At 39.6% G+C, this 27882-nt stretch overlaps 1 protein-coding gene across 10 annotated transcripts in view; it reads left to right on the plus strand.

Annotated features, from left to right (window-relative positions):
* The window catches only part of DOCK10 (dedicator of cytokinesis 10), a 213013-nt gene that overhangs the window by 109659 nt on the left and 75472 nt on the right, over positions 1-27882 (plus strand). For all 10 annotated transcript variants that reach the window (XM_067562553.1, XM_067562432.1, XM_067562498.1 and 7 more), the window contains 9 exons: positions 1344-1527; positions 3694-3779; positions 5133-5216; positions 6523-6678; positions 8511-8732; positions 11727-11849; positions 13618-13700; positions 25319-25441; positions 26990-27069. In XM_067562553.1, the coding sequence (XP_067418654.1) occupies positions 1344-1527; positions 3694-3779; positions 5133-5216; positions 6523-6678; positions 8511-8732; positions 11727-11849; positions 13618-13700; positions 25319-25441; positions 26990-27069 (1141 nt within the window). The remainder of the gene's footprint in view (positions 1-1343; positions 1528-3693; positions 3780-5132; positions 5217-6522; positions 6679-8510; positions 8733-11726; positions 11850-13617; positions 13701-25318; positions 25442-26989; positions 27070-27882) is intronic.

Genomic DNA, 27882 nt, shown 5'->3' on the forward strand with positions numbered 1-27882 from the left:
ACAGGGCTCTAAATATAACTCTGCCTCTCTGTAAGGATTAAATAACAATCAATACAAGCATTGGGATGAAGGACGGATAGCACAAATGGTGTCCGCACAGGACAGGACAGGTATATTTACTGGATACAGCCTTGGCGTGCCAAGCACCTCAAGCCTTCAGGACTGGTTGGGAGTATTGTACAGACAGTGCTCTTCATACTAAGGAGAGGGGTGTTAGCCTCCACTGCCTTAGAGACACCATAGTACTGTAGTGCAAGGACTTAGCAGTGTTAGTGTATCAGAGGAATTGAAGAGCATAGGGAAAATAGTGACCCAATGAAAAGAGCAGATGTAGGAAGACCCAATGACCTGGTTCCCAATGCTCTGAGCCTCAGCCTTGGAGAGGTGAGTGATGAAATTAGTACATTCTTCAGAGATTATGTTTTTCCCTAAAAAAGTGGGGGGAAAGTTATTTTAACATGAATTTTTCATTTTCATTTTTGGTGGATTTTGGGATGTAGTAGGAGCACTAGTAAAAGGCTGTTCAGGGTCTGTGAGGGTGACCGACAAGTCTCTAGTAATTTTATTGGCGTGTCCGTGGAATGCAGCAGTACAGCAGATGTGGTGGGGAAAAAAGAACAAGGGGGCTAGTTGCTTTTCTAACTTCATTAGTTGCTCTGGAAACTAGTCAGCAGCACCCCATAGCTGGTAGCATTTTTAAATGTCTTGAAATGGAAGACTGCATGAAACACGGAATTCATAAGCAGCAGAACCTTTGACCCCAAGCTGGTAGTGACTGAATGCTCTTACCATGCATGGGGTGGTGGTTTGATGGAATGAGTTTGGTGGAGTCTGTCCAGTTCCTAGTGGGCAAATATCCGCATCACAGAAACTACACTTAATACTCATTGGTGTCCTTCTGATGGTTTCAACAGAATGTTGTGCGACTGGATGGGTATGGCAGAGTTCAACTGTAGAGGTGGTCTCTCGAGACAGCAGTGAAACATGTAGCAGTACTTAGCATTTGTATAGTGCTTTCATCTTCAGAAGGCTTTAATTATTTATCGCATAAGTTACAACCCACGTGTGAACTATTGTAGGCAAGTACTGCCAGAAGTTATGTAGGAAAGCTAAATAGAGGACTTCAGTCTCTCAGAGGATCAAGACAACATTCATGAATGTTAATATCACAAAATTTGTCATTTGTGTTTTGTTTTTTTAATGCCAATAAATTTCCTTGAGTGCTAGTTCTAAGGTGGTTTGCCATATAAAAGCCCCACAACTCTATGTGATTTTTTTTTCAGTAACTTCTGCAAATAGTTCCTGTCTTCATTTATTTATTTTTTTTCTTTTTGATGCAACAGAATAACAGGCTTAGGAAACATGCCTTTGAGCTGAAAATGAATGACACGACATACTTTGTGCTGGCAGCTGAAAATGAGCAGGATATGGATGACTGGATTTCCACTCTCAACAAAATCCTGCAAATAAATCCAGAGGGGACCATTCAGGAGAGGAAAAGCGCAGATCTCACAGATATGAAACTTGGTAAGAGTGAATGTACTTGCGTTGCTTTTTGTGCTGAATAAAAAAAAATGTTCTTTCAGATTTTGTCATTAGATTATTTTAACTGCCAGCATCTTTGATGGATTCTGCACCTACAGCAGGATCGATTTTGACAGAATGGCTCCAAAGCTTTTACATTCACTGAAAGTATCAGTTAACTCTCAGGGGTAATTTTCAAAGGGCTACATGGAGTTTAAACTGCGCAGCTCCGAGTAAAGCATTGTGAGTCATGTGACAGCCTAGCACATGTAGTTCTATGCAAATTTAAACTTACCTATTGGTTTCCCATTTAAGGTGTTTGTGTGTGTGTATTCTTTGTGACTTGCTGTCCTGATAGAGTCTGAAAGTTTTAAGGAATTTTAGTCTGGAGAGGTCAGTTAGTGGGTTGTTTTTTTTTTTAATTCTGTTTTTATTTATTTATTTTGCTTTAGGAACAAATGCAGAATCCCAGCTGTTATAAGTTTCCATTTTGATGGAGACTTAATACACTAATATGCTAACATTTTATTTGTGGCCATTGTGAATGAATTTGTGTATTAATGTCCTTTTCACTATGTGACAGCCACTCTCTAGGCCTACACACCAGGGATTGAACCAGGGACTTTCAGACCTAAAAACATAAGCTAAAGCTCTACAGCTGGGGGTGGGTAACAACTAATATCCTCTGTGTATTGTGCACAGAGGGAAAGGTGTAACACACACTCACAAGTAAGATACATACTTTTTCAGCTCAAAGAAAGTCCCAAGTGTCGAAAGCCACAGGTTCAAATTTCAGTTAAGTCCCTACTAATGTGGTGACCACCCTCTTGGTTGATATAGCAGGGATTGAACCAGGGACCTAAAAGCATGAGCTGCTACAGCTTGAGCTAAAAAGCCACCATGAGTAGCTGGAGGCTGTAACAAATAGAACTGGGAGGAAATTTTCTGATGGAACATTCTTCCATTGGAAAATACCAATTTGTCGAAATTAAAATGTTCCCTGCGAAAGTGTCAGTTGTGATGTATCTTCCACCAGAGGAAAGGCAGGTTTTCTGTTGGAAATCTGCCAGATCGCTGCCCCACTTCTTAGCAGCCTGTCTGGTAGACTGCCTCAGAGTTGTGAACCCGGAACTTCCATGGTTCACGGCTCTGGGGCAGCACACCATGCATGAACTCCAGGGCGTCCAGGCTCCCTGCAGTGGAGCCAGGACTTGGGAGCTTTGGGAGACCTGGCTAGAATGCTGTAGAAAGGAAGCCCATAAGCCCTCACAACTTTCAGGGCTTCCCAGCTTCCTGCAGAGGAGCAGGGAGCCATGGCTGAGCTGGGAGCTTGGGCTCACAGGTGGAATTTCATTTTGAAATTTTCAAAATGGAATGTTTTCATTATTTCAAAACATTTTTTTTCTCAGAATTTCCCTTTGGTGGGAAATTTTGAAAATTCTGCTTTTCATTCTGACTTGGAACAAATTTATTTTTTAAACTTTTTGGGATTTCCCACCAAAGGGAAATTCCAACTTTCAGCCAGCTCTAGTAATAACTCATATAATCTGCATCACAATTGGCTAAGCTACCTAGGGGAAACAAAAATCAAAAAAGGATGTTCTGCAATGGGAGAATTGCTTGACGGCTCCCCATTCTGGACTTATTTGTCCACAGCAGACAAGCCCATGGTCCCCGGCTGGTAGAAATCCATCACTGGAACTACACCAGTTTATATGAACCCAGGATCTGGCCCATAGGATCAGAATAAGTCCCATGAGCTGCCTTGAGGGATGGAGAGCAGTGACAAGGCCCCTTCATTGGAGGCATTATTACTTATAGTTATGCCTGTTCATTAATGTGTTAGATGCTTCACAAACAAATACAGACATGACCCTTGCCCTGTAAAATATAACATCTAGTTTTAATTATGGCAAAATGAGAGGTAGTAACAAACAATAGCAGGAGATGGGGTTGGGAAGGACAAGGGTCACAGTAATAAGACATGTTAAAAAGCTATAGAATGTGTATATTTTTATATAAGCTCTATTTTTACAGTTCCCTAATGCTAAAACTGACAAAATATGAAATACAAATAAATAGGATGTGAATTGGTTTTCAAACCTGAAGGTTAATTGCAGGTGTAATAAAAGTCTTACAGTCATTTTCAATAATGGTTTTCTTTTTAAGATTCTGCAGAAGTTTTGGAGAATTATGATTGCTCACAAGAGGAGACTGATTCTTCGGAGAACACCTTGCATCCAGACTTTGCAAAAGTAATAAACATGACATTTTACTGTGCTGTGCTGATATAAAGTACAGCATGGGTCACATGTACCAAACAATTCATATGATGATTACTAACCTAGGTTAAAATTTCCAGAGCAGTAGCCGTGTTAGTCTGTATACAGCGAAAACAGGTTAACCTAGGTTAGAGAGATTTAAAAACCCAGCACATCTCATTTTATGTTTTAAAGCCATGGCAAAACAAAAGAAGAGGTGGTTCTGTTACTTTCTATTAGAGCTCTTAGGAGCTTTATCTGAAACAGAATAGCTTTCAGCCATAAGTAATGCTAAGAGTTTTCAGGCCATATCCTCCCCTAAAGTAATTCAGCTTATCTCCATTTAAGTCAGTTTATTCTAGAAGTATTCATTCTCTTCTCTGTTCAACGTAATTCCCTTATGGGAGACTTTGTCCTTAAGGAGGCAAGATTTCCTGTGTTGCCTGCAGAGCTCCAAGGAAACTGGCTGTGTACTGCTGGTTACCCTATCTAATTTCATTCAGAGGGAGTCTAGAGAGGAAAGGAGTATTTTTTCTCTGAGTCTGTGGCATAGACTTCGCCATCAAGATGAGCTAATTTAAAAACAAACAAATAAATAAACACACACAGAAAGTGAATGGCAGCAATGTTTTGGTTGTTCATAGTGACAAATGGCTAAAAAGTTATGATAAATATATTATGTCAATCTATTTTAAATGAATGCAACTGACTTATGATTGTCTGTCTGATCTAATATCTAATGTACATCACCATGACATATTTATCTAGAGTATATAATACTATGATACATATAGAGGGCCAAAGTCTGTCCAAATATATGGGTGTATAACTCCCCAGTAACTTCAATTATGAGTTGCACATGAATCCGAGGGTAACATTTGACCCAGGTTGTACAATGTAATATGTTTATGATCCAGAGTGCCCTGACATTTCCAGAATAATTTACATATCACTGAATTCAAGTGTCTGAAAAATTGGAATCCAAATGTCTGCTTTGCTTTTAAATAAATTATTTAGCACATATTGGAGCAGAAGACTGATGGTTATTGGTAAATTGGGTTCTATTTCTGGCCCATACTGTGATGATGCTTGGGCCAGCTGCTTAACCTCTCCATAACTTAGTTTACCTATCTTTAAAAGTGAGATAAAATGCATCGACCTTACAGGGATGTTGTGAGGTTTAATTAATGGTTAAAGCACGTTGGGCTCCTCAGATGATAGCTACTATAAAAATGAAAAGTATTATTGTTATAAATGAAGCATCCATACTTTTTCTAAGGTTTACCAACTATATCTGGACAAATGTCTGTGTATAGAAGACTAACTTATTATTAACTATTACCACAGTACATCACGGAAACAGAAGAAACAGTGAAAGCTTCTCGAAATATGGAACGACTAAATCTGTTCTCCCTGGATTCTGATATAACTGTAAGTGAGAATTCTCTGTTTTAGTTTCTAAGAGTATTCAAAATAGAGAGACTTAAACTGTCTTGGGTACCAAAAAACACCAGAGTTGTTTAGAGGTTGGGTATTTGCCTGTGCAACAGAATTCCACACCTGTGTTGAACACTATTTGGAATGTTGTGTCCTCTCCCCACAAAGAGTGCTTGAAGTACCCATCTTGGCAATGGTTGGTGCTGATTTGTTGATTATATAGCATTATTTCTAGCTGATCTGCTTTTTAGATGAATGGCATTGAAAACTAGTAATGGATGAATATCAAAAGGTTTCAATTTTGCTTCTACTTGAAGTCAGTGGCAAAATTGCTATTGACTTCAAGAAGAAACTGCACTGGGACCAAACCTTGGATAAAACCAAAATTTAGTTCCTTGTCTGAAGTATGTGTCAACCTCTTGAATCTCCCAAACTGGATTGAAAATCTCACAAGAACAGGCTATCTCAAGATATTCCTGTTACTTCCTCAGTGGTTGGAAACACTACAAGAACAGCATTTTACGGCTATTCACTACTTTGGCTTTAATTGCAAAGATGCATACAGAAAATATAATCAATGGGAAGAAAAGTTCATCAAAGCAACTTAATTGTGAAAAAAGGGGTTTAGCTGGCAATTTGGAAGGTTCAGGTTGGTTTTATTTTATCTGAATATCTTAGGCAGCTTAATAGAAATCAGGATTCAGGGCTTACTGCTTCTCTCATTGAATGGACATTTTGCCAATGACTTCCTGCCACCTTTATTTTGTTGAAAAATAAAAATCTTACCTAAAGCTGAGGTTAGTACACCACTCATTCAAGTCAACTAAAATATATGGTGATATCAAAATATATTTATACTGCAATAGACTAGAGAACTGAAATCTACTACACAAATACCTTTGGAGTTACCTTCTGTAGTGTTTTGTCTACATTGATCTAGAACGGGAAACAAACAGTTCAAATTGGACACTGTTTTTCAAATTACAAGAAAATGTTCATCAAGGATGACACTATTGTTAAGATGCTGGACTGGAGCTCAGGGAATGTAAATTCAATTTCCAGTTCTGCCACAGACACCCTGTGTGACCTTAGGCAACTTCTTTGCCTCAACTCTTACTCTGTAAATTGGGGGTAATAATAATGTCCTTTCTTACAGGGGTTACGTGAGGCTAGATCATTAATGTTCATGTGGTGTTCAGATGATGCAGTAGTAGATGATGCAGATAGAAAGCTTATTTATAATGTTGGATTTCTTTGTGTGTACTATACATAACTAATCAGCTCAAATTGTTTATTCTAGGCCTCAAATCTTCAGAAAAAGGCGTTTCCAAGAAGAGATTCAGTGATCAAACCATTTGAAGAAAAGGATGCAAAGAGAATCATGATAACTTGTAAATCCCTCAATTTGAATCTTCAGACTTGTGTGACTGAAAACGAAAATGATCCTGTAACCAATGTAAGCGATGTATAATTCTCTGCATGTGCACATCTCTTTTCTTCAAGGATGGGACTCCTTAAGTGTGCTTTAATTCTGCAATTAGGAGGTGCAAGGAAAGCTCCTTCTTCCATGTTCTGAGCTCACTCTTCCCTCTCTCTGTCTTTATGCATTAGGCTTTAATCACGTACTTAGGGAGTTCTTAGACCAACATTGTGTGGTTAATAAATATACTGAATGTAGAAATAAACTATTTTGGTGGTATTGATTCTCTGTGGATCTAAGCTATCTGTGAAGATCTAGGTAAGCCTTTTCTTAACTCTGCATTATGGGCCTATTCTAAAGCCTATTGGCATCAAGACTCCCATTGACTTTAGTGGGCCTTGGATGAGGTCCTAAAAGCATACAACAAATTGGTATCAAATAGAGTGGGCTGCAGTCCATCCGATAAAGCACATTGTTTTTTAACACTAATGTGCTCCCACCATTGTACAAAGTGGAACCATAAACCAGTCGTTCACTCTGACTTTAGGAAATGTCTATATCTGTTGCTTACAGTATTTATAAATCCATGAAAGCATAATAAGTATTGAGGCACAGAAGTTAATCTATAATATCCTCCTCCCTCTCTTACTTATTCTTGTAAAAAAATAAAATCCAAGCCATCAAGGCACAACCCTTAGATCTTGTTAACTCCTGCGTTAAGTGGGATAATTTCAAATCTTTTATCAAATACATATTCTGGCAATTCAGCTTCCATGCATTACATGTGAGACATTGATTTTTCATTTGCAAATAACCTCCACAGTGGTGCAGTCAGCATATGGTGGTCAGTACTTTTATGGCAGAATGAAGCAGCAGGGAAGTTAAGTAATAATGGCTGTAGCAAGGAATTCAATAAGTCAGTCCAGAACTACGAAAGCAATAGAATTATTTATCTGTTAATGCACCCTGGATCCGTAATTTCGTTAAGGGCAGATTCTCTTGTTCCACTCAGCAATGCAAAGCAGTTGTAAACTTGTCATGATTGATTGATTAGACTTGGTTTATGCCTCATTTGCTTCACAGGAGTAGTGCAAAATAGCTTCAGTTCCTCAGTGAGTGTGGCCCTAATTGGTTCTGTAAGAACCAACATGAGATAGAAAAAGTAGGTGGTGTCGTGATGCTCCCCAGAGGCACCCAGAGTTGTGAGGCACCTCATCACTACCTGCTCTTAGCGTGAAGGAATTTTGTCTGTGCTTGCTGTGGCTCAGCTCCCTGACAGCACTCCGTAGGCCTCCGCAAGCCTCGCTTCTTCTGTGCAGATTAGTGAATGGCACACACAAACCCCAAGGCCTTTCTGAGCATTCCCTGTAGTATCCAGCTCCTTATCCACTAAACACTCATGGAAATACTAGGCCTGCTGTTCCCAAAGGAGCAGTGTATACACCAGCTTGTAAGAGTCAGCCCAGAACTAGCACTTTGCTTTACATCACAGCACTGAGATATATTTACTGTATAGTGAAAACAAGAATAAATTTATCATCAATGACTTGAAAGTCAGGAGACAGTGAGTAAGGGTATTGGAAACAAATGGTTACATATAAAACAAAATCATAGCACACTTTCTAGAGATAAAACATAAGTACCCGGTCAACCTTCTGTCTAAAAATCTAGAGTTGCGGACTTCTCTGCATTCATGGAATTCAAGGATTGAGAACATGAAGAGCACCTGCACAGTGGTACAAGGGTGGGAGAAATTTCTTGCACCCTACTTCCTCTGGAGGATCTGCACAGTCTGGCACATGGGACATAAAACTGTTGTCTTCTGATAGTATGCTATTTTAATCACACTCTCTGATTTTTATCTCTAGATTGAACCTTTTTTTGTGAGCGTGGCTCTGTTTGACATCAGGGACAACAGGAAAATCTCTGCTGATTTTCATGTAGATCTGAACCACACCCTTGTTACACAGATGATTATGGATTCCTCGTCTTCATTGGGAAATGGCAATGTTGAAACTACAGACACAAATGAAGCAGAAGAACCGCTGATCAAAGGATTTCCAGAGGAATGGCTGAAGTATCCAAAACAGGTACTTGATGCATGACTTGTGTCACAGATATTTAAATGGGGCTGTTCATACCAGTGATGGTGCTTGTGTTCCATATGCATTGTACACATCCTAAATTGGGTTCCAATGGGTCCTTTGAAAATGTCAATATCTATTATCTAGATTATCTATTAACATGAAGTGTGCAGAAATTTTTATTCTAACTCCTTGGGCTCAATCATTGACCTCTCCCAAACCAACCAAACAAAATCACAACTTAAAATCTCATCTAGATGTCTGCATTACTTTCTACGTAATGACATAGTGTTGGTATTGTTACTCTTGTCTTCCATTCACTCTCCATTCCTGCTTTCTTTTCCATGTCATTAATTTATGTTACATCTGTATTCAGGCTTTGATTCAGGAAAGCACTTAAGCATGTGCTTGGAAGCTTTCCTGTAAAGGGATGTTTTCCTAAACTGGGTCCTAAGATTGTATGGTAATGGGACCATGTCTTCTGTAAATTCTGGAATTCATCTTTTTGCAAACGTAGAGTGTTTGGCTTTATAGTCTGGCCAAATTCCAACATTCTGCCTCCAGAATTTATCATTTCAATTGTAGATACTATTACACTCATGGATTAAACTGTATACTAATGAAGAAGTGTATGGCTGTGATCAAATTTCTTAAGAAATAGTCATTTGTGCTAGCTCATTAGATGCAATCTTTAATGGAAAGAAAGCTTCCTGGTTACCTGGGATTTTGTATGACTGCCCATATGTATATGGATATGGATATGGATATGGATATGTAGTAGAGATGGTCAGAAACTCAAATTTTTGCCATGGAAAATTCTGCAAGAAAAATCTTTAAAAAATTTTTAACCAAAAAATGCTGGGTTTTCTAAAGGAATTTTCAAAATGACATGAAAGAAGAATGTTAATTTTGTTTCATATCAAAACAACACTTCAAAATGAAAACTTTCATTTTGTTTGGAAATGTCAGAGGGATAGAACACTTTTCATTTTGTTTCAACTTAAAATATAATTTCATTACATTTTGATTTCTGGAAACTGAAGAAATTCAAATTTCATTTTTTGTTTTTTAAATTAATGTATTTTCATCCTTTCTCTCACTTTTTTTCTTTCCCCTCCCTTGTCCAATGGGAAATGGAGGGGGAGGTAAAAAAGTGTGAAAATGGGGAAAGCATCAGTTTTCAAACTTTTTTTTACTGTTTTCCAACTGGAATCGAAAAACCCCAAAATAGAATTTTTTTTATTTCCCAAACTGAAACAAAACAATATTTTAAATCAAAATGAAACAAAACATGTCATTTCATTTTGATGTTGATTTGAAACAATATTTTCATTTCAAATTTTCCAATCAGAGAATCAGAAATAATCCTCAAAATTGGTATTTTCCTGTGGAAAGTTTCAATTTTAACCACATTTTTAGTTGAAAAATTTCTGTCAGCTCTGCTATTTAGCATCCAGAAATATAAATTCCTCTGTACATAAAGCAAAAGGAGAATCATGATGAAAAATACAAATGATTTGATTTCTCATATTGAAAATATCTCACTCTAGTATCATATTTAATATTCTCACCTTATATATGTGTACATATCACAAAACAGATAACCAGTCAATATGAACCCTATCTGGGATTCCAAAGAAATTCAAAGGTAAGGAATAAATTAGACTCCCCCTTATGTTCAGTTAGACTTCCTTAATGCTGCTTACGTCCACTCAGTGACTTGAAGATAGCTTTCAGAGAAGGCTGCATGCTATCACTGACCCTTTTCAACGGTTATGTAGAAGGAAATTTAAGAAGAGCCACTGATGGAAGCCCATTGGTGGATGAAAAATTAGTCATCTGTGTTTTGCCAATGATGTAGACCTGATTGGATCATCGCAAAAAGATATGCAAAAATTGCTGTAAAGGATAGAGATGGAAGCAGAGATGTTAAGATTTCACAGGGAAAGACAAAGATGGTGGTGACATCTACATCTGTTGAAAAGTTGAAGATATTTCTACCCAGATCTGAGAAGGCATTGGAGTGTGTTGAGCACTTCAGATACCTGGATAGCATGTCTTCAAAGGATGCTAAACATCACGGAGAGATCTGACATTAGGCTGCCCTAGTGACATGCAGCCACATTTGGAGAAGCAAAGTTATTACCATGAAGTGCAAAATGAAATTGCTGCAGTCTCTTGTCTTCAGGTGTATGCACATGAGACAGGGACACTAAGGAAACAGGACATTAAGAGGCTTTCTGCCTTGGAATTGGAATACTACAGGTGGTTGCTGAGCATTAGCTATGTGACTTATGAGGAAGTAATTGTCCACATTTATACTATAAATTGGATAGCATCAAGAGGATCCAACGAAGAAAACTTGAGTTGTGGGACATGTGTGTCAGATAAGTGGAGGAAAATTGCCAAATCAAGTTTTGCAGGGATTGGTGCCAGGTGCAAGAGGCAGAGGGCACTGATGAAGAGTGTGGTTCAGCGATGTGGTTGACTGGATGAGATGCAGTATGGCACACTTTTCAAGGCTGTGTGAAGACTGCAAAATAAGGAGGAAGATTGCTGAACCGTGACTCCTGTGTGTTATGTTTACTGTTCATTGTGTGGTGAACTCTGTGATTGCTTTGAACTATGAGAGAACATATGTGTGTGAGTAACTCTAAGAGAGACTGACTAAGCATAAAGGGTCTCAGTTTGTGTAAAAAAGGTAACTTTTAAACATCATATCTGAATTTGGCCCTGTGAGTCCAAACAAATAAACCTAAGTAGGCCTATGGAAGTGAAGTCCTGGTAAGTCCATTGGTGTAACATCACCATTGAGGGGACTAGAAGAAAGTGCAAGATCTACCAACACAGAATCCCGCCAGGTTCACTTAGGCTCATCTCTGAATTTGGCCAATGGTCTCAAACAGGAACTTCCTTTCCACCAACCGGGGGCATTAACAAAGTCTCCACTTGTTACAGAATTATTATATGCTTATTAACTATACACTCTTTTATTTATAGGCACTTTTCTCCATAAGTAACCCCCATTCTGAGATTGTTTTGGTGGCAAAAATAGAAAAGGTGCTCATGGGAAATATTGCCAGCAGTGCAGAACCTTACATTAAGAATCCAGACTCTAATAAGGTAATGCAATATAAACATAAATTGCCTCTTTGAATATTAGCGTAACATCCTCCTGTGGGTAGAAAACATTGCAAACTGTATTTACAAGGCATACCAGTTTATGGGTGCTTAATTGTACAAGCTCACTTAGGGCCCACTCCTATTGAAGTCAGCAATATTCCTATTGACTTCAGTGGAAGTAAAATGAAGCCCTTAAATACTGAATGCATTTAATGAATAAACGTAATTTAGTAGATGTAGTTTGCATTAGGACATCTAGCAATAGAACTGAGTTGATAAACTTATATTCTAGATGAAATACTGTGTGATTGTACCATATGAATCCATTTGTGGTGCACTATTTGTGCTGGTGTTATTCTAGCAGAGTGAAATTCACTGTCCCCAACCCCATACAAAACATAAGTAATTGCCCTTTGAGAGGAGAATTAAGTGAGTGTTTGGGTCAAGCCATCCACACGTTCCAATCTAAGGGCAGGCTGCATGACTATGTTGCCAATGTTGCAATGGGCATAATTATAATGACAGCTTCCATTATAAAGTGATTTTGGGACACTGGATCCTCCCCCTACAGTCCCAAGTAGGTAGGAATACAGCCTACTTCCATGGTGCATGTGGGGTGCAGAGGCTTCTTTATGGGTACGTCTACACTGCGCCTGAGAGGTGTGATGCCCAGTGGGGCTAGAAAGACTCGTGCTAGCTCAACTAGAACCAACCCTCTATAAATAGTAGTGTGGATGTGATGTCACTAGCACACCTCCCTGCTGCAATGTAGATGTACCCTGTGTGGCCAGTTCACATGTGCCCTTCCTTCTCACAAGGGTTTAAGAAGGGCTCTATGTGCTAGGTAGATATTCACCCCCTGTGATACCTTGACTCTACATACTGATTAGAACATGAGTGTGTTGCACAGAGTACAGCAGTAGATTTGAGGTCCCCACTTCAGAGGTTTAAGAACATTTAATTTCAATGAATTGGGAGAGAGAGAGTGAAATGGTAAACACCTAGAGGTACCCTCCATTGTACACGTTTTCCTGACATTGTCTTTTAACTATTTCATCAAAAATGTTTCCTGTGTTGGCCTGCCCGTACAATTTTAAACTCTAGAGTTGATCTGCTACTTGGATTTACATGCACCACTCAAAATGCTGTGCAGACACTACACTGAAGGGCCAAATTCTGCCTTGACTTTAGGCCCCATGAAATCCCATTGATTTCAATGGGGTTGCACAAATTGTAAGGGTTGGCAGAATCCAAGTTGACCTCTGTTGGCTATGTTATGATATCCAAGCTCTGAGACAAGAATAGCTCTCTTCCCATTTAGTTAATTTAAACTCCATGGCCTTGGTACCATGGAAGGGATTAATTTACTGGGAGAACATGTAGTATTTCCATTACTGTCCTTCCCCAGCAGCTTCCATCAGAGGGAAGGGAAATAAGTTTCTCCAGGGGCTCTATCATAGCCTCCCCCAGCAGAGGTTGCTCAAACAGTGCATCCCTAGTTATCCTGTTTTCACCTTCTCCCATAGCCAGTTCTATCCCCTGTGGACCTCCAACAGAGTGCAACTTTTCCCTAGTGAACTTCTCCCATGAGGGCACTCCTCCAGTCTGGTCTGATTTTGTGAACCCTTCAGATAAACACCACCTAAATTGCATTTCCAGTATGCATAAAGCATCTCTGCTTCAACTGGCAATAAGCCTATTTTCCAAAGAACAAAATCTGTGATGATTATATCGATGGTTCCAATGATATTTATTTTTCTTTACCTAGTGTGCACAAAAAGTGTTAAAATCCAATAAACAGTTCTGCAGCAAGCTGGGGAAATACCGTATGCCATTTGCTTGGTCAGTGAGGTATGTATATTGATTCTTTTTATATAAGTTTTTAACAACATCTTACAGCTCATCCTACTCTTGGAGTCATGTACTTTTATTATGTGCCACATTTTCAGCTTCAAACTAATACTTTCTACTTTATCCATGCCCCTGGCTGAGCCTTGTGGCTTTAATCAATTCCATTTTATTTTTCTTTCTTTCTTTCTTTCTTTCTTTTACATAAATGAATTACAGTAACTTTCCCATTAAATATTAGTGTAGTAGCATCTTTCACTCATGCACGTGCCGAAGTTGCTGGAAAGCATCACAAACAATGTCAATGTATGGCAATAATGCAGGCGTAGCTCCACTCTGAGCGATTTTGTGCTGAATGTTCTCAGAGAGGTTTGAAAGTTAAAGTTCTTTCAGGAAACACTCACAAAGCTGATTCTATTCTGGTACAGGAATTGAATAATCGCTATAGGATGCTAAATACAGATTTAGGAGCCTATTTTTAGGTACCCAAGATTGGAACTCTGGCTCTCTGATTACGCCTGTCGAGTTTTGGGACATACTGGCCAAAGATGTGGGGGTTGAACAAGCTCCTAGTAGCCTCCAGTGGCTGTGTCCTGGTGGTGGGGAAGGGGAAGAGGGAGCATGCCCTGGAAGCGCTAGCATTGCTAGCATTCTCAGGAGGCATTAGAAAGCTGGAGGTTTATTTATTTATTTATTTATCTTTGCAATTATAATTAATGACAATAATGTACTTATTGTTGTTTCCGCTCTCTTGCTCCTCTTGCCCCATGACCTCTACCTCTTCAGCTGGTTGCTTCCTGTCCATTTTCTTTCCATAGTTCACCTCCCCATTCTACTCTCTCTCACTTCCTCATCTCTCCTTTGGGACTTTTCCCTCCTTTCTTCATTGCCTTCTCCTCTTCCCATGTCATGGGGGTGTGCCTGTCCTTTAGCACCCCTGCTGGTCAATTGTGGCACTGCTGATGTTCCCTGCCTCAGTTTCCTTCTCCAATATGTGTCTCCTCCATTTTCCACAGGTCTGTGCTGGAGATGTCGCTTAGCCTCCAGCCAAGTCACAAATAAAACTTATTCCTTTTTGGGGTAGTAAAAGTCTAACTGAAAGGTCTCAATGAATAAAAAGGTTCTTCTGCCCTTCAGGGGCTTCTCTTCAGCCGTCTTTTGGCCCTGTTCTCACCCCCTTTCTGGGCTGTGAGAGTCTTTCTGTCCCTGCGTTACAGCACTCAGCTCCCAGATTGAGTACCATTCTCAGCCCCTTTCTAGGATCTCCTCCCACAGGTAGGGCTGGCTACATCTCCCCTTAAAGGGGCCAGTCACCTTGTGACACTTAACACCTGGATTCCTTCTTTCTGCCCTGGTTTCCTCCATTCCCGTTATTGTTCTCCTTCCCCTCCTTCTCTGTTATTCTTTGATTCCTTTCTCCCTTCTTTTTTTTTTTTTTTTGGTCTCCTCATCTTTGTCCTACTCCTCAGTTTGTTGCTATCCAGAAAGCACTGCTCAGTGGGGTCTGGTAGCACCTCAACCACTGCTCCCCATTGTGTTTGTAGTATATACATCAAGTGGGGAATGGAACCTTGGTCAAAGGAGTAAGATCTGCTAGAGGTAGAAGCACTTTTCTCCTGTACCTCCTGTCCTGCCATTGTGTTTCAGCAATGGTGGGGTGCTAAATGGAGGCACTACAGAAGTAGTTGGGGAACAGCAGCGCCACCACCACTTAATAACTTTCTAGTTGAGGGACTATCCATGATAATCAAGGGTTGCTGTAACGCACATGATGGGTCTGGAATGGGTGTACTTCTATCTGATTTGGAGCTGTGGAGCGCAGAGGGCCCTGACACCATCCCCAGGACAGATGGAGGTGGTGATTCTATAATTATAGTGATTCTGAGATGAAGAAGTGGGGAGGGAGGCAAAAGAACAACAAAGCAGAGCTATTAGAAGCACTCATTTATATTTTATTGGCAGATAGCTTGGTTGATCTCCAAAAACGTAAGGAGAGGGGTTTACTTGTTCAAGGAAAAGGAGGATAATTTGTTCTGCTGTACTGTACCCAGTTCAAGGATGCTAATCAATATTTATCAGCTCTATATAGTGAAAGGACCATTCATCAAAGTTACGTGAATAGTTGTCTGTGGGTTTGGCAGAACAGTTTCAACATGTAAGAGAAGGTACAATGGAGCTATATGCAGGCTAGGAGCCAAACCTAGCTGTTTTTTAATTAACTCTCTCCTGCCTAGCTCATGCCTGCTGCTGTACCACTAGTGTGGCATGCCCTGTAACTGTGGCACAGCCATAAAGAGTTTGAGATTGTATGTTGGTTAACCATACTAGGATGGGGCCAGATTGTGGTTGGTCCATAATGCGTAAGGTGGTGGACGGTGAAGAAGCCTTCCTTTCTCTTTATCCATCCATCCATCCATTCCTTCTACAATAGTGTCTCAAGGATTTAAAAGTATAGGCAAGTCTTTCTTCCCTTCCTGGCTGACTTTCCTTTGCACAGAGACTACTCACTCCAGGCATGGGGAGAGGCAGAGGTACAGCTGGCTGGCCTCAGAGAGGAGCACACTGCTCCAGTGCATTGGGTAGCTTGGAGAAGCACGGTGTCTCAGTCAAGGACTCCCACCAGAATACCACAATTCTGCAATAATCCCATCATGGGGCAGAGCCTAGCAGACGTAATCAAGCCCTTCATCAATGTCCCTATACTCCCACTGAGCCAAGTGGAATGTGCAGTCTCTTGGCTCCTTTCCGGATCAGGTCATTAGTGAACTAGAGAATAGGCATCTGCATTTTGTTGGTTCTGCTCTCATCTGTTCTACTAAGCATAGAATAACAGAAATGTAGGGATGGAAGAGACCTCATGAAGTCATCAAGTCCCCCTGCGCTGAGACAGGACCTATTGTACCTAGATAGGTACCTAGATAGGTACAGTCCTGATAGGTGTTTGTCCAACCTGTTCTTAAAAACCTCCCATGATAGGGATTCCACAACCTCCCTTGGAAGCTTATTCCAGAATTTAGCTGCCCTTATAGTTAGAAAGTTTTTCCTAATATCTAAACTAAATCTCCCTTGCTGCAGATTAAGCCCATTGCTTCTTGTTCTACCTTCAGTGGACATGGAGAACAATTGATAGAGATTATAAACCATCCTTTTCATAACAGCCCTTAACATGTTTGAAGACTGTGATCAGGTTCCCCCTCAGTCTTCTTTTCTCAAGACTAAACATGCCCAATTTTTTAACCTTTCCTCATAGGTCACTTTTTTAAAAACCTTTTAATGTTAATTGGCATCTCCATGGTCATCTTCAAAATCATATTATACCAGATCAAATTTTTTTTTATCATGTAAAATGGAGCATAATGTGTATGTGTGGGGGGGAGGAAGGTGGATGGGGAATAAAATCCTGATTGAATAAAGCTGATTAATGCATAGCACTCTGCTAGATTTGCATGTTATCAGAAATAATAGCAACTTGCATTTGTCAAACACCCTTTATCACAGCAGGACCCAATTATATCTATACACTGCCTCGATAGAAAGATCACTTCAGTCACCACTGAATCACAGCTACCCATGCAGTGGAACGATACAGTTAGTCTGTGCACTCTACACCATATTTAGATTAGGAAATGAAGAATAATTTCTCCCTCTGGGACTAAATGAGGAATTTTTAATTGCCCAGGTTGGAATTTGGCCAGGAAAATAAAATAATCTAGGATGGGAATGATACGGATTTATTTGGAGAAAACTTGTGTGTTTATTATTAAATATGTAAAGTTCCTTAAATATTGTTAAATTTTGGACTCTGTTCAGTACAGCCAATGATATAGATAGCAAATAAATGTTTCTGCAGTAGGTTTGGAAAATATTGTACACCATTTGCTTAGTCAGTGAGTTATGCATATTTGTGTAATGTAGTGGCAAGTTGCATGACTGTATCTGGCAAGCAGAGGAAGCAGTGTATATTACATAGTCAGAGGGAGAATGTACAATTAGTCATGATTTCACACTAGACTACAGACAGAATACGTTATAAATCTTTGAATCTGCTATACTCATTTTCAGTCTTATTTTTAGAATCCAATTCCCTTTCTGGTGAATTTCACTATGTATAAAATACCTTTTAAGAATCCCTGATTTGAAGGGGCTGAGGCCCAGCTCTTTAATGATACTCTGGCATTGCTGCTCCATTGGATTGTCAACTCCAGTCTGCATGCCAGTATTCCCATACAGTGCATGAGGAGAGGTACAGTGCCTCGAGAAGGGATTTTAGGAAGCCAGTCAGCTGGGAGGGAGCCTCCGAAGCTAGCAAGAAGTGAAAGGCCAAAAAGGAGACTGAGCAGCTGACCAGGAGCACATGCCTAACAGGTCAGTGACAGGCACCTCCCTCCACTCAGGACCCTCAGCCACAAACCTTCTCCTGGAATTAGGCATCTAAGCCAGGTCTGTCACTTAGTTTGTCAATGTCCTATCAACCAAAAACATCTCCCTCTCTGCTGCTGATGCTCAACATCTGTCTTGTGCTCGCTCCCTGTGCCTCCACCCCCCCCCCCCCCCCGGCGATGTCTTTTGATCAGACAGTCTGCTGCTCCTCCACCGATCAGTTGCCTGCCTCTGGCCCTCCTTTTGAGGGGTCTGGCCGCTAACAGGTGTGAGGCATGCTCTGAGCATGCCCCCAGGTGAGACAGGTGTTCAAACCTCTGCTTAGTTTGAGAATCCTACTTTGGGACCTCCAAGTCTTTGGCTTGTTTTAGGGGTTCAAGCAGCTTGTTAGCTATGGGGCAACTTCAGCACTTAGGTGGCTTTCCAAATGCTGACCAGGGAAAACGTAGGTGCCTAAGGCACGTAGGTGGCAGCTGAATGGCTGCTTTGAAAATGTCAGTGGTGCCTAAATGGTGGAGTTAGATGCTGAAAGAGGCAGAGAGGCATCAAAGTGCCTTCAAGGGTCCAGATCTTGAGGTACCATCAGCCTGTCTGCACAGAGTGTTTTTATCAATGAAGGATATTGATACTGTTTCCACTCTTGGTCTACTCCAGGAATGACTGTGCTTTGGCTATCTCTTTGTATATCTTTGTGTATTCTTGAAATTGCAGACTTCTTTTCGCGGTAAAATATGCTATGGTCTAACTATTGGCTCTCCTTAAATCTTCTCCATCACCAATGAGAACATGGCAGGTGACACAATGTAGCAGAAACACATTAGTTTAAATTCATTACATTCATAAACACACTGACATCAATGTGGTGTTATGCCAGGAATGGATTTGGTTCAGTGGGTCAAATTCTGCTCTCATTTATGCCAGTGTAAATCCAGAGTATACCTATTGCCATACTCTAGCCTGGCAGTGGTATAAGAACAATGAAGTGTAACAAACATTGATATAACAAAGAATTTGACCCAGTAAAATCTATTTCTAATTTTGTAACTTGAAAATAGTTATTTCCACAAGACATATCCGTATATCTGACCACATAGGTGACCCTCCCTCCACAATATCTTAGCGAGCCAACCCTTAAGAAAGTCATACTTTTAAATTATGACCTTTCTACAGATATTTGCAACATACAGAACAGTATAATTACAATGTAAAAGCTAATGAAATCCACACTACCGAATTATATAGAAAAGTTAACAAAGGATCTCAATATTTATTAAATTCTATTGGGTTTCGGAGTATTTTGTATAGAACACTATTAAAATTTAATTCCTTCTTCGTTGTCTAGGATTTTTCCATAAAGGAGGCTTCTAGTACACAAGCAACAATCAGTAGAGACTCAATGAATTATCATTCAGAGGCTAAATTCATGGATTTTATGAGGGTTTTATGATCTGTCTCTTTCTTGGGATTAACTCAAGTTTTGTTCAATGTCAGCAGTCATTTTGAAATATTTTCAGATTACTTTCTGTAGTCAGGGACTCTCTCACTCACAAATGTGCTTCATAGTATAAATCTACCTAGCAAAGTTTAAGACTGAAGTTAGTTAACTAGAGATGTAATATACATAATGCTTGCTCCAAAAGCAATTCTTCAGCTTTTATTAAGCCCTAACAAGTGAGATATCAGTATGATCTGGCAAGCAAAAAGCCACATAATTCTCTTCTTAATGTATATACATAAGACGGATTATAATGTACCTGTGCATAAGAGAGACCAAATTTTCAAACTGCACACACAAAATATGTACAGTAGCAAAATAGGCTACTGGGTGCAATGATGGTTTATATCAAATAGGTGATTGCAGATGTAAGAATCTATTTGCATACACAGTTGCCTGTTTTGCTCATGCAAGAGTGTAGTTTACATGCAGTTATGGTGTTCAGTGATCAAACAGGGCTTGCAAGAAATCTGCTTTATTCTGTATTTGACTCCAGCTGGCTGTGCATAACAACAAGAGCTTCTCAGTGCCCTGAGACACTGTCTGGGATGTTCAGCTCTTAAAGGTGCAGCACCTAGTATCACAGCAGTTACTTGTTGGCATCAGTATATGTATATCTTGTTTGCTCTACCTACATACCTTTTCTTTTTAATCTGCAGTGAAAACCCAGCAGTGTTTGAATAGACATCTCTCCACCCTACTATTCTAGCCTGCATGCTGCATTTTTAGGCCCAAATCCAGAGTCCAAACTTGCTAGAGTAACTGGGTGCATGGGGAACAGAGAAAGAGGAATCTTCCCCCAGCCCACAGTGACTCTGCAGTCACCCCACAAATTCCAGTGGTGCAATGGAGGCTATTTACTGGATGTTTCGTACATCTCTCCTGATAATCTGGAGACCTAAGGCTTTTGACTCATAGACTCAAAGGTCAGAAGGGACCAATATGAGCATCTAGTCTGACCTCCTGCATGACGCAGGCCACAGAACCTCACCCATCCACTCCTGTAATAGACCTCTGACTTATGACTGAGTTATTAAAGTCCTCAAATCATGATTTAAGCACTTTAAGGTACAGAGAATCCACCAGCAAGTAAGCCATGTCCCATGCTACACACGAAAGAGAAAAACCCCCAGAGTCTTTGCCAATCTGCCCTGGAGGAAAATTCCTTCCCAACCCCAAATATGGTGATCATTTAATCCCTGAGCATGTGGGCTAGACTCACCAGCCAGACACTCAAGAAAGAATTCTTTGTAATAACTCAGAAACCACCCCATCTAACATCCCTTCACAGGCCATTGGGATATCTACCACCAGTAGTCAAAGATCAGTCAATTGCCAAATTAGGCTGTCCCATCAGACCATCCCCTCCATAAATTTATCAAGCTCAGTTTTAAAGCCAACTAGGTTTTTTGCCCCTACTGCACCCCTTTGAAGGCTATTCCAGAACTTCACTTCTCTGATGGTTAGAAACCGGCATCTAATTTCAAGTCTAAACTTCCTGATGGCCAGTTTATATCCATTAGTTCTTGTGTCCACATGGGAGCTGAACTTAAATAATTCCTCTCCCTCCCCGGTATTTATCCCTCTGATGTATTTATAGAGATTAATCATATATCCCCTCAGTCTTCTTTTGGTTAGGCTAAACAAGCCAAGCTCTTTGAGTCTGCTCTCATACAGCAGGTTTTCCATTCCTTGGATCACCCTAGTAGCCCTTCTCTGCACCTGTTCCAGTTTGAATTCATCTTTCTTAAACATGGGGGACCAGAACTGCTCACAGTATTCCAGATGAGGTCTCACCAGCGCCTTGTATAACGGTACTAACACATCCCTATCTCTACTGGAAATACCTCATCTGATGCATCCAAGGACCGCATTAGCTTTTTTCATGGCCACATCACATTAGTGGCTCATAGTCCTCCTGTGATCAACCAATATGCCCAGGTCCTTCTCCTTCTCTGTCACTTCCAACTAATGCGTCCCCAGCTTATAGCAGAAATTATTGGTATTAGTCCCTAAATGCATGACCTTGCACTTTCCACTATTAAATTTCATCCTATTTCTATTACACCAGTTTACAAGGTCATCCAGATTTTCCTCTATGATATCCCGATCCTTCTCTGTATTGGCAATACCTCCCAACTTTGTATCATCTGCAAACTTTATTAGCCCATTCCCACTTTTTGTGCCAAGGTCAATAATAAAAAGGTTAAATAAGATTGGTCCCAAGACCGATCCCTGAGGAACTCTACTAGTAACCTCCTCCCATCCTGACAGTTCACCTTTCAGTATGACCCATTGTAGTTCCCCTTGAACCAGTTTCTTATCCACCTTTCAATTTTCATATTAATCCCCATTTTTTCCAATGTAATTAATAATTCCCCATGTGGAACCATATCAAATGCCTTACTAAGATCTAGGTAAATTAGATCCACTGCATTCCCTTTGTCTAAAAAGTCTGTTATCTTCTCAAAAAAGGAGATCAGATTGGTCTGGCATGATCTACTGTTTGTAAAGCCATGTTGTATTTTATCCCAATTACTGTTAACCTCAATGCCCTTAACTACTTTCTCTTTCAAAATTTTTTCCAAGACCTTGCATACTACTGAGGTCAAACTAACCGGCCTGTAGTTACTCGGATCACTTTTTTTCCCTTTCTTAAAAATAGAAACTATGTTAGCAATTCTCCAGTCATATGGTACAGCCCCTGAGTTTACAGATTCACTAAAAATCCTTGCTAATTGTCTTGCAATTTCATGTGCTATTTCCTGTAAAATTCTTGGATGGAGATTATCCGGCCCCCCTCTCCTCCCTGATTTAGTCCCATTAAGCTGTTCGAGTTTGGCTTCTAACTCGGATGTGGTAATTTCTACCTCTGTATCCTCATTGCTGTTAGCCACCCTGCCACTATCCCCAAGCTCTTCATTAGCCTAATTAAAAACTGAGGAAAAGTATTTGTTTAGATATTCGGCCATGCCTAGATTATCTTTAACTTCCACCCCATCCTCAGTGCTTAGCGGTCCCACTTCTTCTTTCTTCGTTTTCTTCCTATTTATATGGCTATAGAATCTTTTACTACTGGTTTTAATTCCCTTTGCAAGGTCCAATTCTACTTGGCTTTTGGCCTTTTTCATTTGTCTTTACACATTCTGACCTCCAAGAGATAGCTTTCCTTGCTGATCCCCCCCATCTTCCATTCCTTGTAGGCTTTCTGCTTTCTCTTAATCACCTGTCTGAGATGTTTGCTCATCCAACTTGGTCTACAACTCTTCACTATGAATTATTTCCCCTTCCTTGGGATGCAGGCTTCAGATAGTTCCTGCAACTTTGACTTGAAGTAATTCCAAGCCTCCACCACCTTTAGATTCATGAGGTCTTTGGTCCAGTCCTCTTCCCCAACTAATTCCCTTAATTTTTTAAAGTTAGGCCTTTTGAAGTCAAAGACCGTAGTCACAGATCTATTTTTGTTTATCCTTCCATTTAGTTTGAACTGAGTTAGCTCATGGTTGCTCAAACCAAGGTTGTCCCCTTCAACTAGTTCTTGTATGAAGTCCTCACTACTCACCAATACCAAATCTAAAATGGCATCCCCTCTTGTCAATTCAGTAATTAGTTGGTGAAGGAATCTGTCAGCTATCACATCCAGGAAAATCTGGGCCCTATTATTTTATTACTACTAGCACTTGTCCTCCAGTCTATAATCGGGGAACTTAAAGTCTCCCATAATCATACAGTTTCCACTAGTATTTACTTCATTAAAAGCCTTAAAGAGGTCTCTATCCATGTCCAGATCAGATCCTGGTGGTCTTTAGCATACCTCAAGCACTATCCCAGGGGAAGCTCTAAGTAGCTTACTTCCCCAATGTGATTTTCGCCCAGACAGACTCTATCTTATCAATTCCATCACTTCTAATTTCTTTATAGTCTCCCTCATCATTGATATACAATGCTGCTCTACCACCTTTGCCTTTATATCTGTCTTTCCTAAACAGCACATACCCTTCAATATTTGTACAGCAGTCATGACTACTATTCCACCATGTTTCTGTTATCCCTATAATATCTGGTTTCACTTCCTCTACCAGTAGCTCTAGTTCCTCTATTTTGTTACCCAGACTCCTCGCACTGGTGTACAAACATCTTAATTTTTGCTGTTTGGCTTTGCTCACGTTCCTTACCTGATTTGGCACAGTCATTCCACTGCCAATATTGCCTATTAGACTGGTATCTACACTAGCCTTCCTCTTAATGTCCATTTGGAGCATATAAACAACGATAAAAGCATTTGATAGAACAGAGTTGGGTTACTTCCCTATAATTATGGAGAAATTTAATGTTGGTTCCTCCACCTCAGTTAAATGAGTTAAGACATTGCACATTTGTCCTTATCAGAAGAATCTTCTTCCAAAAGTTTACTCTGTTATTTCATACCTGGCAATGTTTCCTGCTGGCATCAATTCTTTTTTCCCTGGCTGTAGAACAGAGAGATAAATTAGAGAAGAAAGACCAGCTACAAGATTTGTGGACTAGTACTTTGTGTCAAAAGCATTTTACTTTTCTTAACCAATTTTTTTTCATGATGCAGTGGAATCCAATGTTCTTTGCTTGGATACCGTGATAGTATCCAATCCAGCCAGAGTGTTTGAACCCTTGGGCAAGTCAAAGGGCACTGGAAAGTCTTAATTAAATTGTGAAAGTTGCAGTGAGCAGAAGTGGGAATATCTGAGAGTGATTTCCTGTGCAATCAAAAGCTGATATGTATTTCTTAATTATAAAATGATATCCTTTTTTCCACTTAATCTCCACTGTTTCTGGATAGCATTTTATAATTATTAATTATATATAAAACCAAAAGTGTAGTCAGCACTCTTCAAACATGTATTAAGACAAGTTACACCACTGTAAGTGTACCTCTGTGGTTCTGGACAGGTGCAAAGCAGATGTAATGGGTTGGAAAATCTGGCTCAAGGTCCCTGCCCCCAAAGAATTTACATTCTAAGTCCCCAATCCTGCGAAGACTTATAGACATGCTTATTTTAAGCAGAGCCAATGTCCAGGAGCTAAAGCTTTACAAATTCGGAGTGGAAATAAGGTGGAGTGTGTTCTTTTGTTGGTAGGTTATTTTGGTTTTGTTTTGTTTTGTTTATTTTTACAGTGAGGTTAATTAATCATTGGAACTATTTACCTCGGGATGTGATGAATTCTTTATCACTTAAAGTCTTTAAATCAAGGTTTGATATCTTTCTAAAAGATATGTAGTAGCTCAGCCAGAAGTTATGGCTTGATGTATAAATGACTTGGTGAAATTTTGTGGCATATCTTATGCATGTGGTCAGACTAGATGATCAGAATGGTCTCTTCTGGCCTTAAAAATCCGTGAATCTATGAACTTTGTGCACTCTGAGTAATCTTATCTTAAGTCAGTAGAACTATTCACATAGCATAAAGTTAAATGTATGTGAAAGTCTTTGCAGTACAGGGGCCTACATGCATAAATAAATTGTGTCTATTTGGAACACCCAAGTATAATTCAACTATATCCCGTACCGGGAACAACTAAGAATAACATGTTTGCTTTGAAGTATACACCATAGAGAGTAATTTTAACTATCTGTTCCCTTTGTCTTTTGCACAGAATTCATATTGTGTCATCAGTGATGAACAATTATATGTGAATTGAAAATTCTCAAGTAATATACTAAGCATGCCTTGCTGTCACCAAATATGTGTTGTTTTTCTCTCTTTGTAGACCAGTGTTTAAAGATAATCAGGGAAATGTTGACAGAGACTCCCGATTTTCACCTTTGTTCAGGCAAGAAAGTAGCAAGATTTCAAATGAAGATTTGATTAAATTAATAGCAGAATACAGAAGGTAAGGAATGGGTCTGAGGTCAGTTTGGGAGAGGCATAAGATTATAATGCTGTACAAAATACTTTTCATGAGTGTCCTTGTTCACTTTGGCGAGTGTGCCAAAATAGTCATGTTAAATGAATGTTTTTCACATTAGTCCATTATCTGCCAAAGAGTGTTTTTGGCTGAGCTTTCCAGGATAATTGGAAAGGCGTTTGACATTAATACAATTATTACAAGATAAAAGATCGTGATTCATGGAATTAGCGTCCGTTAGGGAAGCTGCAGGTGGAGGAACAAGCAAGAACACACTGTGAGAAAAAGAGAAATATAAATGAAAATGAAAATAATCCTTTCATGGCTCTCCCATCCCACCCTATTGTTTATAATTGGGAACTCCATGGCAACCTGTATAGTGGACATGGGAAGCATCTACTTTTCTCAAACATTTGCCAGTACATGAATTTTTAAATGATGATTTGGCAGGTTCTCCTCTCTCACGAGTGTAAATCAGGATTAATTCCACTGAAGTCGATATATTTACACGAGTGTGAGTGACAAGAAAATCAAGCCCAGAATATCTTCCTGTCTCCCCACATCCCAAAAATAACCAGCAACAACAGCATTAATTTGACAAAACATCACTATTCCGTTGGTATGAAATTCTTTTAGGACCTGATCCAATGCTGATTGAAGTCAATGGGAGTCTTTCCATTGTTCTTCAGCGAACATTGGATCAGGTCCTTAATCCTCATGTTACAAGTATAGGGCAATAAATTCACTGACATCCCCAATAAGCTAAAGAGTTGGCCATAGATGCATTAGTGACCTTGTCTAAAGCATCTCCTTTTTTAGACAAGAGCAAGACCTCTTTGGCATCCTTGCAGATCTCAAGGCATCCATGCAGGCACAATGCCTGTGCCTCTATTCCCTCTCATTATGGCTGCTGCAGGAGCCATGATGCCCTAAGCTCCCCACAAGTGAGTGCTCCCAGAGTTCCCTTTAAAGGGGAGCGTGTTTCAAATTGTAGAGGTGAAAAGCAGTAAGTTAATGCTGATGAGATCTTCATTATTCACATGGGTCCTTCATGACTCTCTTCCATGCGACTCCTTCCTCTCCCATGAATCCCTCTCTCCACAAAATCCTCAAGGAAGTTCTTCCACAGAGAAAGCAGGAATGAAGCAACAATTCTCACTTCTGCACCCTTGGGTTTAGATTTGCTGGAGTCCATTTACCCCTGCTAGGGAAAACATGGCCCGAGGGTTTTGTGGGAGGATATGAAACTATTTTTCAAGTAGGAATTTGTTGGAGGTAAGGTTCTCTATTGATCTAAGTGTTATTTTGATTTCATATCTATTAATCCATTTTAATCTGATTAGGAAAGTAATTGGTTTTTTTTTTTTACACAGTTTGATAGCGCTATTAACTACATTTTACCTTGTTCTCTATTTCATGATTTAAATGACCGGTCATATTTCATTTCATATTGCTCTTTTAAGTCAGAAATTGCATCCTCTCTTGCATTCTCTGCACCAACTTCCTAAAATGTTTTCATTTATCTCATTGCAGAGCAGAGAAGATTAGCAAAATACAGACCATACCTGGCAACCTAGACATTGCAATAGATTGTTTCCCTTTGGAGCACCCAAGTATGATTTCGTTTTATAATTATTAAGGGTTTATAATATTTAATTTAGGCCTTTAAAATTCATTGTTGCTTTGTCATAGTTCTGGAAGATAGGAAAGATGGGACTGTAATTTTTAGTTTTTAATTATTTGGGGGTTTTGTTGATTTTTTGAACCAGTGCATATTAAACTGTTCATCTTTTTCTATGCCTTGAAGTAACCTGTTTTGTATTGTAGGAAGAGCATGTATTGTGCTCATTTAATAAGTCACAGTCTGTGCAGTCAAGGGGCCTGATTCAAAGTGCACTGAAGTAAACTGAAAAACTCTAACTGACTTTTGTGGACTACAGATCAGCCCCTGTAGGAAGTGTTGTTATTGCAGTTATGCTGAGTCTCCCAACCCAAATTTATTTAATTTGTTCTCTTTCTACTTCAAGAGCAACCTCTCACGGGGGCCCAGTCTTGCAAAAATCTCAGTACCTACCAACTCTCCCCAAAGCCATTGGGAGTTCAGGGCACTCAGTATCTCACAAAAACTGACCCCTGCAAGTATATAGAGAAATGTCAGTGCATGAATTAGTTAAGACTAAGTCTTCTAAAGGAGTTAAGTCTTAGCTATACTGGCAATATTTCTACAGAAGTGAGGAATAGAGCTGAGGAAATTTTTTTATTTTTTTTTCAGTTTGCGGGGCTGACGCAAAATATCTGAGAAATAATCCAGTTTGACTGGAACCAAAACAATTTTTTTGTCAGATCAAAAATATCAACAACAAAAAAATTGAATCAATCAAAACATTGTATGTCTATCCAAAACACATTTTAAAATTATTTTTATT

The sequence above is a fragment of the Emydura macquarii genome, unplaced genomic scaffold, assembly GCF_026122565.2.
Source record: "Emydura macquarii macquarii isolate MOO-44397 ecotype Brisbane River unplaced genomic scaffold, CSIRO-AGI_Emac_v2 contig_18, whole genome shotgun sequence".
NCBI lineage: Eukaryota > Metazoa > Chordata > Testudines > Chelidae > Emydura > Emydura macquarii.